At 43.6% G+C, this 18,090-nt stretch overlaps 1 protein-coding gene across 1 annotated transcript in view; it reads right to left on the reverse strand.

Annotated features, from left to right (window-relative positions):
• Window positions 1-439: 439 nt before the first annotated feature.
• The window catches only part of LOC123755672 (ankyrin repeat and SOCS box protein 3), a 29,143-nt gene continuing 11,492 nt past the window's right edge, over window positions 440-18,090 (reverse strand). The window contains exons 6-12 of the mRNA XM_069300211.1: window positions 16,199-16,294; window positions 8,680-8,778; window positions 8,376-8,471; window positions 6,264-6,326; window positions 4,683-4,740; window positions 2,147-2,341; window positions 440-1,689 (exon numbers count right to left, since the gene is read on the reverse strand). Coding sequence (XP_069156312.1) covers window positions 2,170-2,341; window positions 4,683-4,740; window positions 6,264-6,326; window positions 8,376-8,471; window positions 8,680-8,778; window positions 16,199-16,294 — 584 coding nt within the window. The 3' untranslated portion in view covers window positions 440-1,689; window positions 2,147-2,169. The remainder of the gene's footprint in view (window positions 1,690-2,146; window positions 2,342-4,682; window positions 4,741-6,263; window positions 6,327-8,375; window positions 8,472-8,679; window positions 8,779-16,198; window positions 16,295-18,090) is intronic.

Raw genomic sequence — 18,090 nt, forward strand, 5'->3', positions numbered from 1 at the left:
GCTCAGTAGTCCGTCGATCAGCGATCCAAGAGCTGATCCTGTTGATCAGAGAGAGTGTGAGAGTGTGAGAGTGTGAGAGAGTGAGAGAGTGAGAGAGTGAGAGAGTGAGAGAGTGAGAGAGTGTGAGAGTGTGAGAGTGTGAGAGTGTGAGAGTGTGAGAGAGTGAGAGAGTGAGAGAGTGAGGGAGAGAGCTGGAGCAACGAGAACACGTCCGGCCGTGACGGTTGCAAGTTGCATAATCTTTTGAAGTTTATGTGACTTGGTTTAGAAAATGGTCAAATTACGCAACATATAATGTACAATAGCTGAGTGGCTATATTTTACTTTTATTGTTTATTTTAAAAAGTTAAACTTGTGTTGATATACTAAAGTTATATTTCATATTTAAACATAATTAATGATGTATTTTTTTCTGTTATTGGATAAATAAAATTAATCATTTTATTTTTTTATTTATTTTATTAACCCATTTGGGTACATGTGCATTTGTGCAGCTACTCTAGAGTATATGAATGGGAGTACAGCGTTTCAAAAAACTATCTGTATGATGCTAAAAATCCCCATCACAGAGGAAGGTTAGTCATACAGAGGCATGTGAACAGAACTCTGCACTGGCAAACTCTGGGTGCATTATGAGGATATCATCATGAACACAAGAGTGAATAAAGTAGCAGTGATACTGAAAGTCCCCATCTCGCAGGATGGTTAGCCACTGGCAAATTTTGGGGGCAATATAAGTATATTCTCAAGAACACGAGAGTGAATAAAATAATTGAAAAGCTCCAGGTACTTCATGGCAACAGGTCTAAATGGTCTGATAACTGGGCATTTGGTGATGTAGTGTGGGAGATCATGCCCCCAGTTCCTGCTCACAGAGTTTGCACCTGGAGTGCTCAGGATTGAGAGATCCGTCACCTGTAGCCACGTGCCACAGGTAACGGTAACCCAACCTGATCCTGGCAACCACTGTGTCGCAGTCTGGTGGACGTTTTGTGCTGCCCATACACATAGGTTTCACTGAACAAATCTACAAGGGCCGTGACGAGGGTTCGAACCTACGTCCGAGAGGATCCCAGACGCTCTTTAATCGACTGAGCTACGACGTGGTATAAGAATTGCAACCGGGAAATCAACTTGACCTACCACGTATCCTGCAGTTTCTCCGAGACACAAACTAGGTTTTTACACAATTCCCCCATGCACCCGAGCATGGGGGAATTGTCTACCTAAGGGCGACAATTGTTCTACCTTTTCGTCTACCTAAGGGCGAAGAGGCAGAACAGCTTACTGACACAGCTCGGGTGCATGGGGGGGAATTGTGTAAAAACCTGATTTGTGTCTCGGAGAGACTGCAGGATCAGCGGTAGTTTAAGTTTATTTCCCGGTTGCAATTCTTATACCATGTCGTAGCTCAGTCGATTAAGGCGCGTCTGGGATCCTCTCGGACGTAGGTTCGAACCCTCGTCCTGGCTCTTGTGGATTTGTTCATTTGATGCTTCTCGCTATTGTGATTTCTGTGTGGAATAGGTTTGAAATCTGAACAAATCTTAGCATTAGACAAAATTATGAACTCTTATCCAGGATGACGTTAATATTTGGATTTTCACTTCTTGAAACGATGGTGTGGCGGTCTTAGGGTGCCGATAGAAGCAAGACCTGGATGACCGCTTGCTCTGCCACCACCTTTCCCTGTCAGGTACAAAGATTTATGAGACAAAGAACACAGATGAATGTTCCAAATAAAGTCGAGAAAGGGCGTCCTGATGTGGATCATACAAGTACGCGTCCTGTAGGGATGCTGCACGCAAAGTTAGTCATACTTTGTTGAAAATATAACCTAATTAATGTAAACTTTTAACTACATAAAACATTAAGCATAATATTGGTCATTTTTCAAAAACCTGCCTCCAATTTCCCATAGCACATTTTCCCCATTTTTAATTTCCCACTTTCCTATTTATGCTGTACCCTATTTTTACTTTTCCACTAATCACTGTATTTATTTTACCTAACACATATGTTCTCATTTTACTCTTGCAAACTTTTACTTTAATTATCTTAATTTTCCCTACATTTACTGGCTTGAAAACACCACATAAGTAAATATATTTCTCACTAACAGAATAATTGAAATAACTTAACATACCTGAATGTAGTGATTCGTTACCATTAGCGGCGTTCTTCGCTGTCATCGTTCTCAGCTGAGGTGTGATGGGGTTTTGGTCGGGTGTGGCGGCGGGTGACGTGATGGTCAGAGGGCGTGGTGCAGTTTGGAACCGCATTGCCAGTATTGTTCCAACTGCAGTTCGTCAGACACACCATTTCTATGCAGTTCTCGGATCTAGAGAATATATATAAATTATATATATATATATATATATATATATATATATATATATATATATATATATATATATATATATATATATATATATATATATATATATATATATATGTATATGAAAATGAAAACTCACACCCCAGAAGTGACTCGAACCCATACTCCCAGGAGCAACGCAACTGGTAACTACAGGGCGCCTTAATCCACTTGACCATCACGGCCGTCAAAAGGAAGTGATAGCCAAGGCTATTTGAGCCACTTCCCCGACGGCAACTCGGATGGTAATCTTGGGCATAGCATTTCACCAAATCACCTCATTCTTTGGGGCACACGTGAGGAACACAAAACTTCGCTTTTGCAAAACGATGCATAAGCAACAGGGCTCCATTAAGGAACATATACTCTCTTCCCACAACCAAACCATCACCAGAGAAATCTTAGCAAATAACACAGAAATCATCGATAGATACAGCAATAGCAGGCGGCTTGACATCTGCGAGGCACTACACATCAAGAAGTCAACACCAGCAATCAACAGCCAATTAATGCACAACTATATTCTACCCACTTCAAGACTTCGCTCCAATATAGAAGCATCAAGAAATATGGGCCAATAGGCCCTCTGCAATTACTTCCATTCTTACCTTCAATACCCATTGTTTCGTGTTCTGTCTTGTGTTGAAAGTTTGTTTTTCCATCATCCAAAACTGTTGTAACATATCACCTCACCCAAATGCAGGTATAAAAAATCGAAGATGTTTAAGCTCTATTCAGTTATAGTTCAGTTGTGTGTGTGTAAACTAAAGTCTTTGAAAATGTAATAAGTTTTACGAAACGCGCTCAAGTGTCGCGTCAGACTAGAAATAAAAATGAATTTTGGAGAATTGATTTTTCAATTACCATCAACAGTGAAACGAAACATAAGAAAGATCGAGAAAATTCGTGTTAGAATGATTAATCTTACTTTTTCGGTCATATTTAATAGTATATATATATTATTAAATATATCTATATCTATATATTGTCACAAGAATCTCCCTAGTAAAGGAGATTGAGCCTATTCCATCATCACCTGTTCAAACGTGTAACGTCTGCATGTTCAAGAATAGAGAAATAACTAGCAAGAACAACAACAACTATACGTCTAGACAAGATTCCAAAACTCTCCCCCCCCCACCTTCCCCACCAGCTCACCCCCAGTGACCAAGGCGCCGCTACCAGGTCTGCCTTTGGCACAGCTCCGACACCAGTGAAAACAAATATATGTAAATTCTTCCGTTTTCTCCTTGGGAATCAGTAAATTTAAAAACTTAAGTGTAGTGGTCACAATAGCAATGTTTGAGGGAAATAATATAGTTATTTTATATATTTTTTAGGTATATGCAATTAGGAAATAAAACTTACTTCATTGGAAGAAAAACTGTTACTGTGTTATAGGTATACGGGGGTTACCCCGCAGCCCCCTGGTCTGTTAGACTGTATCTCCCCTCTCTTCCCCTCTTCCACTCAGACCCTCATTCCATCTCTGTCCTTCTCTCTCCATCACCTACCATCTACTCTCTCTCCCTCTCTTTTAATTTTTATTTCTTTTATTAATACATTAAGTACGTCTACGTTTATGTAGCTACTCTAGATTACATGAAGGGGGAGTACAGTGTTAAAAAGCTAGCTATGCGATGCTAAAAAATCCCCATCACTCAGGATGAGTAGTCATACAGAGGCATGTGATAAGTAGAATGATACTAAAACGCGCTCTCTCTCTCTCTCTCTCTCTCTCTCTCTCTCTCTCTCTCTCTCTCTCTCTCTCTCTCTCTCTCTCTCTCTCTCTCTCTCTCTTTCAAAATTAAAATAAATCTAGGGACTCCTAGATTTATTTTAGAAATCCTCTTCGAAGATTACGTGGTGGGGGGGGGGGGGGAGGGGGCTCAACATTAGGCACGACCCGCTCTTAACAAGACTAGGACTAGCCGAGACCAGCCTATGTTCGTTCCATAACACAGATCATTCACCCTGCAAAGTTCAGTGAGACGGCTTTGGTTACATTTATTAAACAGTTTACAAGCATGGACACGTCCTAGTTAACTGTTGTTATTGTCATAAACAGCCTCCTGGTACTTCGGAGCTCATTAACTGTTTAATAATTGTAAACAAAGCCTCCAAAGTATGAGAAAAGTTGTACAGTAACTGCTTCGTGAATCTGGTCCCTTGTTTTGTTGCTGAACGGATTCGCGAATATGGCCTCGCGAACGGCGCGGTCAAGAGGCGGATGACTGACCCAGAGACTGAATTGTGATATGTGACAAAGGGCAAGATTCCTTGCTCAGTTCTGGCCGGCACTCACCTGACGGCCCCCAGGCTGTAGTTGGTGCTACCAAACGAACACATGTTGTCCAACTTGGCTGAAAAGAAGAAACACGTCGGGTTAACAACAGGAGAAGTGGGTCTGGTTCAAACGCTGCTGGCTAAGCATGATCACTTCACAGTCGCTTGCTTGGGTTTTAAGCCATGCTGCCATGTATTATGTTATTGGGTGTCATTAGCTATGTATAATATACTAGATGGAGTAGCCGGCTGCTCCCGGGTCTCCCCCTCTCCAGCTGTCTTCCCTAATCCCCATCCTCTTCCCCTCTCTTCCCATCTGCCCTCTCTCTCCACCTTTCTCTTCCAATATCTCTCCACGCCCCCTTTTACCACTCTCCTTCCCCCTCTCCCCATCTATTATGCTCTCCACCCTCTCCTTCTCCCCTTTTGTACCTCTTCATCTCCTCATTTCACTTTTATCCATCAACATCCACCAATTAATTCTCCCTCACAGCTCCCCAACGTCTCCCCTCCCCAACTTCCCCCTCTCATCCTTTTACCCCCTCTCAATTTTTCTTCCCCCCTCTAACCTCTCTCTCTCTTCTCCCCCTCTCCACCTTCACTCCCCCCTCTCCTTCCCTCTCTTCCAAACATATCCCCTCCCCCACTTTCACAAGACTCAAATCTCATATTTAGAAAATGCAGCTTAATGATCGTTTTATCTAATACAAATAATTAACTGCACACAAGCACTGAACTTCATTTCTGTTCCTAAATTCAGAAATAATTCCTAATCTTTTGTATGTTAGTCTCATCTAGTCTAAAATATAACATCTGTAGAGGAACATCTACAATTGTCAAAGAGAATGAGTCATGTGATCGAAAATATCAAAAGTGTAAGGAACACACATAAGATATCAAGCTTCATGCCGATATTTCTTAAAAGCATGACACTTGGGCCGACCCTGACAAGTCTATGACCCTCACATAACCCCCCCCCCCATGTTTTTTTTTTTTTAGATATATACAAGAGTTGTTACATTCTTGTATGTATGCAAGGCGTTTCTGCCCGAAACGCTTTGCGTAATAGTGGCTTTAGGCATTGTATGTACTAGCTCTATCTATAAAGCCAACAAACTTTGTAAAATCTCTTTATGTATGTACCTTTACCTAAATAAAAATTATTATTATTATTAATTATTATTATTATTATGTATGTGTCTGGTCTTCAATTGTTGGACAGACAGACAAACATTTGCAAGTAGGAACATTTTCTACAATTAAAGTCTATAGTTCTGTAGATATGTGGCAGAAATATTCAATGTGTGTACATTATGCTGGGTCTAACTGGAGTGTGAAATTCGCCAGTATGAACCACGTTGTTAACCTCTGGTCGTTAATGTCACAGTCAACATAAATGGCCACAAGTGCACTGAGAAGATGGTGAGGCTACAGGAGACCAGTAAGGCAGTGTTAAATGCAATTTTTGTGTAGGGACAAGTAATGTAAATGTCTTTCTAAATATAAGGTTAACAAGTGGTTACAAAAATGTTACAAAGGAACCATTGAACAATATCATACAGAAGCCTTGTGGCTGTGTAAATACAAGAGGGTTAGTTACCTTGAATAAGAGCAGCATTCACAGTGAATCCTTTCTGGACCATGACTTGTAGCGCTGTCAACCCTGGTGGTAATATTATATTTAAAAAAAATGAAATAAACATCAATTATGTGCTGGTATACCTTAACAATAGTTGCATGGCTCGAATCACCAGGGACAAGGGTGCTCGTACAAAGTGCATCTCGCCCAGTGGAGAAATGAAGCCATCAGAAGAGTGTTCAAATGTATACTCAGAACAATGTTCAAACACTCCCGCTATTTATTCAGTCTCCATCAGTTTCAGAATGAATACAAACGTGTTGAAGTGCACTTCTCAGAGTCTGTGTTAAGCAGTTGAACACTTTGTGAGGACACCGGACATTCGTCTGGACAATACACCATCGCCTGGACATCAGGTCCTTCTAACAGACTACGGTGGACGCAATAACAGATAACAGTCCGGACAATAGAGGACAGTTACCGTGCAACATAAGACGCGGGGTCACCATAGATTTATGCATATATTAGACAAATGTGTGTATGGGTGTGGCTTAATGCAAGTAGGAGCTGGGCCAATAGGCCTTTCATGTTATGACAGTTTTTCTCTCAAATAGTTTCCAATATCGAGAGAATATATGACTCGTGCAACATGATTTGCATGTAATGCAAATCATTCGTTCAGAAGAATCAAAGAAATTTCACTTCTTCACAATGCAATATATATGTAATGCAAATCATTCGTTCAGAAGAATCAAAGAAATTTCACTTCTTCACAACGCTCTCGCAACTCTGCCTATAATATTGCATGAGTTGAGATGCTGAAGCTGTTGTTTGAGTCACCCTCTCTTCCTGCACCACCACTCTCACCTCAAACCCCACTATTACTACCACCCCTTCCCTGCCCCCTCCTACACTTCTACCTCCTCCTCCTCCCTGCCCCCTCCTACACTTCTACCTCCTCCTCCTCCCCCTCCCTGCCCCCTCCTACACTTCTACCTCCTCCTCCTCCCTGCCCCCTCCTACACTTCTACCTCCTCCTCCTCCCTGCCCCTCCTACACTCCTACCTCCTCCTCCTCCCTGCCCCCTCCTACACTTCTACCTCCTCCTCCTCCCTGCCCCTCCTACACTCCTACCTCCTCCTCCTCCCTGCCCCTCCTACACTCCTACCTCCTCCTCCTCCCTGCCCCCTCCTACACTTCTACCTCCTCCTCCTCCCTGCCCCTCCTACACTCCTACCTCCTCCTCCCTGCCCCTCCTACACCTCTACCTCCTCCTCCTCCTTCCTGCCCCTCCTACACTTCTACCTCCTCCTCCCTGCCCCTCCTACACTTCTACCTCCTCCTCCTCCCTGCCCCTCCTACACTTCTACCTCCTCCTCCTCCCTGCCCCTCCTACACTTCTACCTCCTCCTCCTCCCTGCCCCTCCTACACTCCTACCTCCTCCTCCCTGCCCCTCCTACACCTCTACCTCCTCCTCCTCCTTCCTGCCCCTCCTACACTTTTACCTCCTCCTCCCTGCCCCTCCTACACTTCTACCTCCTCCTCCCTGCCCCTCCTACACTCCTACCTCCTCCTCCCTGCCCCTCTACCTCCTCCTCCTCCTTCCTGCCCCTCCTACACTTCTACCTCCTCCTCCCTGCCCCTCCTACACCTCTACCTCCTCCTCCTCCTTCCTGCCCCTCCTACACTTCTACCTCCTCCTCCCTGCCCCTCCTACACCTCTACCTCCTCCTCCTCCTTCCTGCCCCTCCTACTCTTCTACCTCCTCCTCCCTGCCCCTCCTACACTTCTACCACCTCCTCCCTGCCCCTACTCCAATTCTACCTTCTCCTCCGTGCCCCCCCTACCTCCTCCTACTCCTTGCACCTCCTACACTTCTACCACCTCCTCCCTGCCCCTCCTACCACCTCCTCCTCCCTGCCCATCCTACCACCTCCTCCTCCCTGCCCCTCCTACACCAGTACCTCCCTTACACTACGACTTTCACACCACAGTTTAATTTGTGTCCTGATGAGCAGCTTCTCGTGTGATGTGCCAGGAAGATATATACGCTGGGTACAACCGACGAGGCGCCAACACCCAGCGACGGGAAATACAAGAACAAACATTAAATAAGCAAAAGCAAAACTCACCATCACTGGTTGTGAGTGTGAGGTCAGGGCAGTAGGTCAAGAGGGCGGCGAGATTTGGTGACCCATCTAATGATATGGCCATTACTGCAGTTGCCCCTAAAATATAAGAAAAAAATATATAGTTATTAACATTCACCGTTTAATTTCCTTTTAATGCTTCAAACAAAATCATTCAAATTATTGTCATAATAAACTAAATTTATAAAATTTATTATATTCATTGAGCATGGTATGTGATATTTGCGATAACAAAGTGCGTTCTTATAGGAACGCAGATTAGGGAGAACTATAGTAAATATTTTACCGAACATATTCTGAGCGTTAATGTTGACCCCGGCAGCCATCAGGGTATGTATTGAATAAGTCGTCCCGAAGTAAGCACCAATGATGAGCGCTGTATTGCCTGTAATACAGACAATGTTACAGTACTCTTCTGCAGTACCATATTTAATACCGTATTTCCTGTAATATAAGGGCAACTACAGTCACCTTACAAAGTACTGGGATCACACTAAGAACAACAGAGTAACAGACATGACACTAAGAACAGAGTAACATATGGATAATGAAGATGTACATGTATGTTGCTTTTTTTTTTGCAGGGATATTCCTGCGCGGGCCCTAAGCCTCTGGCTGGCCCACTAATTGTTGCTTGTTTCTGTGTTACTTGGGCGGAGGATGAGTATTTATGACTCGTATGGTCGCTTCAGTAAGATTTTGCCATATGTGTTTAACAACTTCTTCTGCTCTGTTGAATCTAAGTTGAAATCTTAATGGGTTTGTAACTGTGCACTGTGTTAGATAATGTTCCAGTGATCTGTCGGACATTTCTCCAGTGCTGACATTTCCTCTCATCTTCCGGAACCTGTAAGCCTATTTCTCATGGACATGGGTATCCAAGCCTGATGCGATGTAAGTGTACTTCTGTTGTTCTACTGCTCCCTTTCATCAAACTAAGTGGTTCGTAGTTGGTTGAATTCTTGTACCAACCCGCAGATCTTGATGTTGCAACTGCTGTGTTGTGGTCACTGTACATTTTTTGCATTGCTCTGTTTCTAATTACTTTCTTAATCTGTGATAGACTCTGTGGTATGTAAATGTCAATATTTCTTCTCTTAGTTGCAAGTTTTGCGGCTTCGTCTGCAATGTCATTTCCTATTATACCCACATGACTTGGCACCCAGTAGATAAGTACCCGTCGGCCTTGTCGTTTGAGTGTTTGCATTAATGATATGACATTTGTGATCAGATGTATGTTATCACGTACGTGTTCTTGTTGCAAGGTTTCAATGGCGGTTCTCGAATCTGTATGTATGATAACATATTGTCGGTGTTCAGCAAGAGCATGTTCCAAAGCCTTTTGAATAGCTAGCATCTCTGTAAAGTCGAACACCCATTTGAGAGCCTCCAACTATTTACAGTTTCCTGCTTTAACTGCAGCTCCGGTTTCTTGTCCCTGCTGGTCTACTGCTCCATCTGTGAAGTAAGTGAAGCTGTCGGATGCCAAGTTTGCTTCTATATGCATCTGTGCAATGTTACGTAGCAGATGAGGATTTGTCTGGTTCTTTTTTCCTTCAATAACCATAATCTTAAAGTCTGCTGGCAGAGATTCCCAAGGGGCTTGCATAACAAAGTCTGCATGTATTTCGTCGACACCCTTCTCAGTGACTGTGTTTGTTATATCGAATGTATTTATGGTGTTTATCGCACAATGGGTCCACCTGTTGCTATTGGAGGCTCTTCTGTCCAGAGTTAGTTCTCCAGTGATTATATCTTTAAGTGAACTGATTCTAGGTCTAGTCAATATCTTTGTCAGCATGCACCCAGCAATCCCTTTTACCCTTATTTCAATTTACGTTATCTTTGTTTCTAGTCTTAGGTTCAGTATTTTAGTCCATCTGGGAGTTCCTGTTATGACTCGCATTACATCGTTTTGAATAACTTCAACGTTTGCCCACTGGCCAGGAGAAAGAGTGAGTAAGGCAGGCGCTGCATAATCAACTAGGGAACGAACGGCGTGTATGTAAAACATTCTTAACACTTTGTGTCCCGCTCCCAGACGGGGCCCTGTGATTGCTCTCATTATATTTAGTCGTGATTTTGCTTTCTCCTTTAGATATTGAATTTGCTTGTTGAATGTCATTTTAAAATCTATCGACACTCCGAGATATTGATATTGTGTAACCCACTGAAGGTTAATGTCTTGAATGCGTAGTTGCCTGTCTAGAGCCTTGCCACCTAGTCTCATTGCCTTAGACTTCTGTGCAGATATTTTTAGCCCTAAAACGCTGCATTCAGATGCTACTTTATCTAATGCACCTTGTGCTTTATTTAGAAGTGAAAGACCTGTAATGGTTAATGCTATATCACCAGCATAGCTTAGCAATTTAACCCCTTCTGTAAATGTCATGGTAACAAGGTTTTCCATAAGGATGTTAAAAAGACTAGGACTGAGGTCTCCTCCTTGTTGAGTCCCATTCTCATGCAAGTGGTAGTCCGACACGTGTCCTTGCAACTTTACTCTGGCATACCTGTGACTTAGGTAATCTTGAATCCATGCTAGCATATTTCCCTTTACACCTTTTTTAACTAAGGTGTGTAAAATTGCTTGCGGGCTTAGAAGTTCGAATGCTTTTTCTAGATCAAGGAAGATCACTATAGCTGGACCTGAGTTAACTGTTCCTAGTAATGTTGCTATGCAGTTGGCAGTACCTACTCCTCTAGTGAAGCCAAATGTGTTTTTATGCAAGTCTCCAGTCTTCCACAGTAGCCTATTTAAGACCATCCGTTCTGCAGTTTTACTAATGCATGATGTTAATGAGATTGGCCTGTAATTGCCAGGTTCTTTCGGCTTAGGAATCGGTATGTCTGCTTTCTTCCAAGAGGTCGGTAGTTTGCCTTGCTGCCAAGATGCATTAATGACGTCCAATATTCCTTGTTCTCCAGCAGGACCTGCATGTGCGACCATTGAGTTTGTAATGTTATCAGCACCTGGTGTAGTGTCCTTACCACCTTTTTTGGCTCTGATTAGTTCTTGTTTGGTGAAGGGACAGTCACATTCGTCATTTATAGCTATGCTCTCATGAATGACTGTCATCCTCTCTTGTTTTAATTGTTCTTGCTGCCTTCGGACCACTGCAGGAAGCTGATATGAAGCTGTTCTTTCTGCAAATTGGAGAGCAAGTCTCTCAGCCTCCTGCAATGGTTGAATACATGCCTGTGGTCGGGCTGGTCGACCTGATATAGTTTTAATCTGACCCCATATCTTGCCAAGACTACTATGTTCATTTAGAGTTTGACACCACTCAAACCATCTTGCCTAATTTACTTCTCTAGAAACTCTTCTTGCTTCAGATATCACTGCTCTTAGCAGAGTTCTTCCTTCTGGTGTGGGGTTTCTCTTTAGATGTTTTCTGAAGATGTTGACTCTGTGGTTCTGTTCTTTAACTTCATTACTATAGAACCAATAGTTCTTTCTTTTTGTATTTCCTGTGATAATTATTGGAATAGCTTTGTCTGCAGCAGTTGTAATGGCTTCCTGCAGATTGGTCTCGTGTATGTTCAAATCCTCAGGTGGCGTGTATGTTGCATACCATTTTTTAAGTTCTTCTTGGTATATATTCCAATTGGCCTTTCGTAAATTCCACCGAGGTTGTACAGGTGGTGTAGGAGGTCGTTCTATGTTTAGTGTTGTGACAGTAGCATAGTGGTCACTGGTGATTACCGGGTCTACTTCCCACTTCGCTTGATGTTTGAGTGCTGTTGAGATTAATATAAGATCAAGGGAACCTCCTAGAATGTGAGTGGGTTCCCCAGTGTTGAGAAGTGTAATTTCAGGTACTTCTCGCAGAGCTGCAGCTAAATGGCGCCCATCTGCATTGGCTGGCCCAGTTGCACCTAACTCTTGATGATGAGCATTAAAATCCCCAGCAATAATTACATTTTCCTGCGTGGCCAAGGTAAGCACTGCCTCTGCTTCTAGTTTACATCTAGGGGGCTTGTAAACGTTGTATATGAGGAGCTCAATATTGGCCATATTCACTGTTACTGCTAATACCTCTATTCCATCCCCATATGAAACTGGGTCTATTTCCTTGCTGGTTATGGTGTTCCTGACTAGGGTCATTAACCCTCTTTGTCTCCCCTGCTCATACGGTATAACATAGTGCTGGTATCCAGCTAATCTGAAGGACTTCGTGGCTGGGAAAAAGAGTTTCTTCCAACAGGATTATATCTGCTTTCGTGCTGATTGCAGCCTCCTGAAGTGTGTGGTTTTTATTTCCATGACCTTGTATGTTCCACTGCAGTATTCATAATGGCCAGACGACGGTTTCGGTTGGTGTTGCCTGTTCTACTAGAACTCCTCTTCGGAATCGACTTCTATATTAACCACCTCGCAAGTCGTGTCGCTGCAAATCGGACTGCATTGATTGCTCGTGGTCATCCCCGGCGTTGTTGGAATCTGTGCATAATTGTGGTCCATCACTGTTGTTGGTATTGCTGCATGTCGGACTGCATTGATTGCTCGTAGCTGTTTCTTGTGTTGTTGGAACCTGTGCATCTCTGCTGTTCAATACGTCTTTGTTGGTGTTGTTGCATATCACACTGCATTGGCTGTTGTTGTCTGTCTCTTGTGTTGTAAGATTCTGTTGATCTTGGGTGGTCACTGCTTCTTGCAGTTGCTGTTGTAAATGTTGATGTTCTGGTGTCTTGACTACCCGACTGTTGTTGGTAGTCTGTATGTCCATGTTGCGTTGTTTGTCCTCTTGTGCTCCGTCTTGTCTCAGACTGTCTATTTCTTGTGTAACTGTGGTCTGCTGCACGATCTCACACAAGTGATTTCTTGAGTCTGTTGCTGTGAGGCGTTCTGCGTCATCTGTAGACGATTGATAATGGTCTCTGCCATGATCTTCACTGTTTTTCAGCTGGACCTCGGTGGTAAAACTGTATATCTGTTGTGTTGATTCCGAAAGTAATTTTTTTTTGCACTTTTGCATTTGCTGTATTTCTGCAGCACTTTTGTGTATTTTCTGATTTGGAATTAAAAGATTCGGGAAATTTTTCTCTGTGAGTGTGTGTGTCTGTTGTGGCTGTGCACGAGTGTTCCAGACGTTGGTGTTGGTGTATGTGGTGCTGGTCTGTGTGTTGATCCTGGCCTGAGTTGTCTGCACTTTTTCTTTCCGTGCAGAGCAGGTTGTGCTCCAGGCATAATGTTTGCCTCCACAATTTGGACATTTGGCTGTTGTGGTCTGGTTTGCCTTGTGCTTGGCTATACAGTCTTGGGTTGGATGTCTCAGGCTGCACACTCCGCATCTCTCCTGTCCGGTGCAGCGTGATTGATGGCGGCCGTATTTCTGACACCTGAAGCAGCGCAGGGGTTCCGGGACGTATGGTATCTGTCGGTATATTCCCCAATTTCCAAGACTGAATGTTTCTGGCACATGTCCCATGACGGTCACCAGAACCTGACGTGTCGCTGCCTTGTTTACTTTTGTGCGGCATCGTTCCGCATTCAGGATTTGCTGGTGTTCTAGTATTGGATCCAGGGGAAAGTCGATTGGGTATCCCAAAAACACGACTCATGTGCGTCCTTCTGAAGGGTCCAGCTTTTCCAAGCATACAGGTTTCCCTTGCAGGACTCTTACTTTTTCCAAGTAATTTGCAGTCTGTTGGTCTTGTGGTGTCAGTATTATTTCTTCTTTCAGGTTGACTGTGATGGAAAGTTTGAGCTCTGGTTGTTCTTTTTCCATTGCCGTTACTACTCCATATGCTGTAGGAAAGTGGTCTGTCTGCATTATCTTGAATTTTGGAAGATGTGCAGAGTCTGACACTGGCTGGTGTGTGACTGGTGGTGTCCTCTCCTGTCTCATACTGTCGTCTTGTGGCTGGGTTGTGGACAGAGAAGCATTGTCTGACACTGGCTGGTGTGTGACTGATGCTGTCCCCTCTAGGTCCATTACGTCTGCTGTCTTGCTGGTAGAAGCAAGTGATGAAGCCTCGATAGCAGTTTTCTTCGGTGCCTGCTGCGCATCGGTCTACCGTCCCTCCTCGTCTGAAAGCTGCCTCCATTTCCTCTTTCTCTTAGCCTTCCCCATGACTCTGTCCATGTAGTGAGGACCGAATCATTGCCCTACCTAATGCCTGAGACACTCCTAGGCCTGGAGAAAATCATTCCCTTCCAACGGAGGTCGTAGAATGATTCCCTAGAGTGGAATCAGGGATACCTAACACCTAAATGAGCCGTTTGGTCTACCTTTCCCTGTCAGGCTCAGTACACCTTCTAAGGTGCTCCCTTGTAGCAATGCCCGCGGGATATCGACTTGCCAGGGGAGGACTCTAAGTGACCTGGTCAGTGAACTGGTCCCCCCCCCCCAAAAAAAAAAGTGCGATACGAGAGTTTGGGTCGCCTGCGTACTGGGTTGCGCAGAATACCAGTCAGCTGGACAGCAGGTAATCAACAACGTTGTTTCTCCGTCAATTGTAGACGAAATCGGAAATGTTTCCTTCAAAACAAGATATTGTCTGGGTCTTTGAGTACTGATGTCTTCTTCCTCACAAAACCGCGCTGAAGTGAGCTGATGGGTGCTCAGAATCTTGAGTTTTTCCGGAAACAAATCCCTGTGCGGCCAGCTAGCAATGGCGCCGGCAGCGAGTGTCTATGTGGCTGTGCTGACGGCTGTCCAGAGAGGTTCCGGGCGAGGTTGTTGTTGTTGTTGTAGGCTTCTAGTTTATTGTGAAGCTTCAAACCTACCAGTGACTGTTGTATAACGGCACATAGCCCTACCAGTGACTGTTGTATAACGGCACATAGCCCTACCAGTGACTGTTGTATAACGGCACATAGGCCTACCAGTGACTGTTGTATAACGGCACATAGGCCTACCAGTGACTGTTGTATAACGGCACATAGCCCTACCAGTGACTGTTGTATAACGGCACATAGCCCTACCAGTGACTGTTGTATAACGGCACATAGGCCTACCAGTGACTGTTGTATAACGGCACATAGCCCTACCAGTGACTGTTGTATAACGGCACATAGCCCTACCAGTGACTGTTGTATAACGGCACATAGCCCTACCAGTGACTGTTGTATAATGGTACATAGGCCTATCAGTGACTGTTGTATAATGGTACATAGGCCTACCAGTGACTCTTGTATAACGGCACATAGCCCTACCAGTGACTGTTGTATAATGGTACATAGGCCTATCAGTGACTCTTGTATAACGGCACATAGCCCTACCAGTGACTGTTGTATAATGGTACATAGGCCTATCAGTGACTCTTGTATAACGGCACATAGCCCTACCAGTGACTGTTGTATAATGGTACATAGGCCTATCAGTGACTGTTGTATAATGGTACATAGGCCTACCAGTGACTGTTGTATAATGGTACATAGGCCTATCAGTGACTGTTGTATAATGGTACATAGGCCTATCAGTGACTGTTGTATAATGGTACATAGGCCTATCAGTGACTGTTGTATAATGGTACATAGGCCTACCAGTGACTGTTGTATAATGGTACATAGGCCTATCAGTGACTGTTGTATAATGGTACATAGGCCTACCAGTGACTGTTGTATAACGGCACATAGGCCTACCAGTGACTGTTGTATAATGGTACATAGGCCTACCAGTGACTGTTGTATCCCGGCACACAAGCCTACCAGTGACTATTAGTCTTAACATATAAAAAAGCATAAAACTACATTTTTACAAATATTTATTTGCAGAAAAAATGCAGTATATGATGATTGCAATACTTAATTACAATTTATATACAGCATACATAATGAATCTTATAATGATATTTACCAGAGTTATCTGTGAGGTTTATATTCGCTCCTGCATCTAGAAGGACCTGTTCTTGGCTCTCGCAGTACCAAGCAGCCAAAATTAATGGTGACCATCCTGTAATATAAAGATATTAATTGTTATCTGATAAATGTTCACCGCACAACAGAGAAGTAAGAAAAAGTAAAAGGTCTGTTACATAAACTTGGGAAGCTTTTATATATTTTGAATTTGTTATATTTTTAAAGATTTACATAACTAAGGCCTTCGGCTGTATTATAAGACTCTGCAGAGGACTTTAAGAAATTGATGTCAATATCCGATTACAGAAAATGGTTAATGTCCAATCACAGAATATTGTTCACACAGTTACAGAAAATGGTTCATACAGCCTTCGCTTTTGAAGGCCTGACACTAATATATAAACGTCGGCGTGAGTGGTGCTATAAAGCCATCTCCAAAAGTTAAATTAAAATGACATTAGATTACTAATATCTATACCCTTACTTAAATCTTTGAATATGCTAGATATTAAGTCATTGCACATCTCTCAAGTGGTTGTATCACAAACCTTGTGGCTGTTACAACCAGCCTCTCAAGTGGTTGTAACAGAACCCATGGGCACCACACCAGAAACAAATACCTATTTGATATTCCAAGAGTGCGCCTTAACCAAACTAGAAATGCTATACAAATCAAGGAACCCGGAATGTGGAATGACCTTCCCAATCATGTCAAAGGCTTTACCTCTCTCAACTAGTTTAAGAGAAAAACTAAGTACTATGTAGCGAGTAGATTATCCCAATAATATACTCGCTCCAAATGCTTTGTTAATATTCCTGTCAACCTTTGGAGATGAATGAGGTGAGGCGTTGCCCGGGCATATAAGCAGCAATAGCAAACATTAACCAGAGTCTACTTTCAAGTGTGGTCTAGAGCAGACACTTGCGAGATACTGTACCGACGCTCAGTGCGCTCAACTCACACCAACGTATCACCTGTGTACTTCTGTATATTCGACCAAATATATGTATAGTATCTTAGTGTCTGTGTTTATTTGTCACCATACTTTACGTAACAATAGAACCGTTACATTGGTGACCCAGTGAGTGAAAAGAACACCTAGTCACAAACTAGATCTTCGTCATGGATTTATCTACCAGGTTTCCAGCATACAACGCAGATGAGCCAGAATTTTGGTTCATGCAGATGGAGGCTATTTTCGACCTTCACGAAGTTTTTCGACGATACCCAGCCACGATGGACTACAACATGGACTTTCACTGGACCTCCACTGCTGCTGCTTGCTGTGGACCGCAGCCACCTGTCATGGAACGTTGCCAACACCCTCGCCATAGCTATGATTTTCATCGCGATCGTCTCTGCATTTTCATCTACTACGGCTTGCTGCTCCACGATCACTACTCACTCATCTGGCAGCTTCATCAGTAACTACATAATGTGTGATCTACAGCCTGTCCTGCCGACTCTCCGTCGCTGCCAGGGCACTGCTTGTTCTACAGGGGCGCCCACGAAAGCTGCTCTTTCGTCAGATTCATCTACACGTTCACTGCATTCTGATACTCTGCCGACTCAAGCACTTTGCGCAGTACAGGACTTACAGCTTGCGTTTCCGACTCTTCGTCGCCTCCAGGACAATTCAGCTCTAGCAGTGATTACCTCGTTGTCCTAACTACGTGCCTACATTACCTCCTAATGTCCTGGTGCCCGAGCCCATCCGCCCCGGATCTAAATGCTCCACCAGCGACCCAAGGACGCAACAATTATGCACCTTCTTCTCTCCTGCTACACCGAGCTTGTCCACACACTGCCTACATCTTTTAGTACCAGACTACAATTTCCACAGTGAACAATGTAGTACTCGGCGTGTACAGTCCTAATCAACCCAAGAC

The sequence above is a fragment of the Procambarus clarkii genome, chromosome 43 (assembly GCF_040958095.1).
Source record: "Procambarus clarkii isolate CNS0578487 chromosome 43, FALCON_Pclarkii_2.0, whole genome shotgun sequence".
NCBI lineage: Eukaryota > Metazoa > Arthropoda > Malacostraca > Decapoda > Cambaridae > Procambarus > Procambarus clarkii.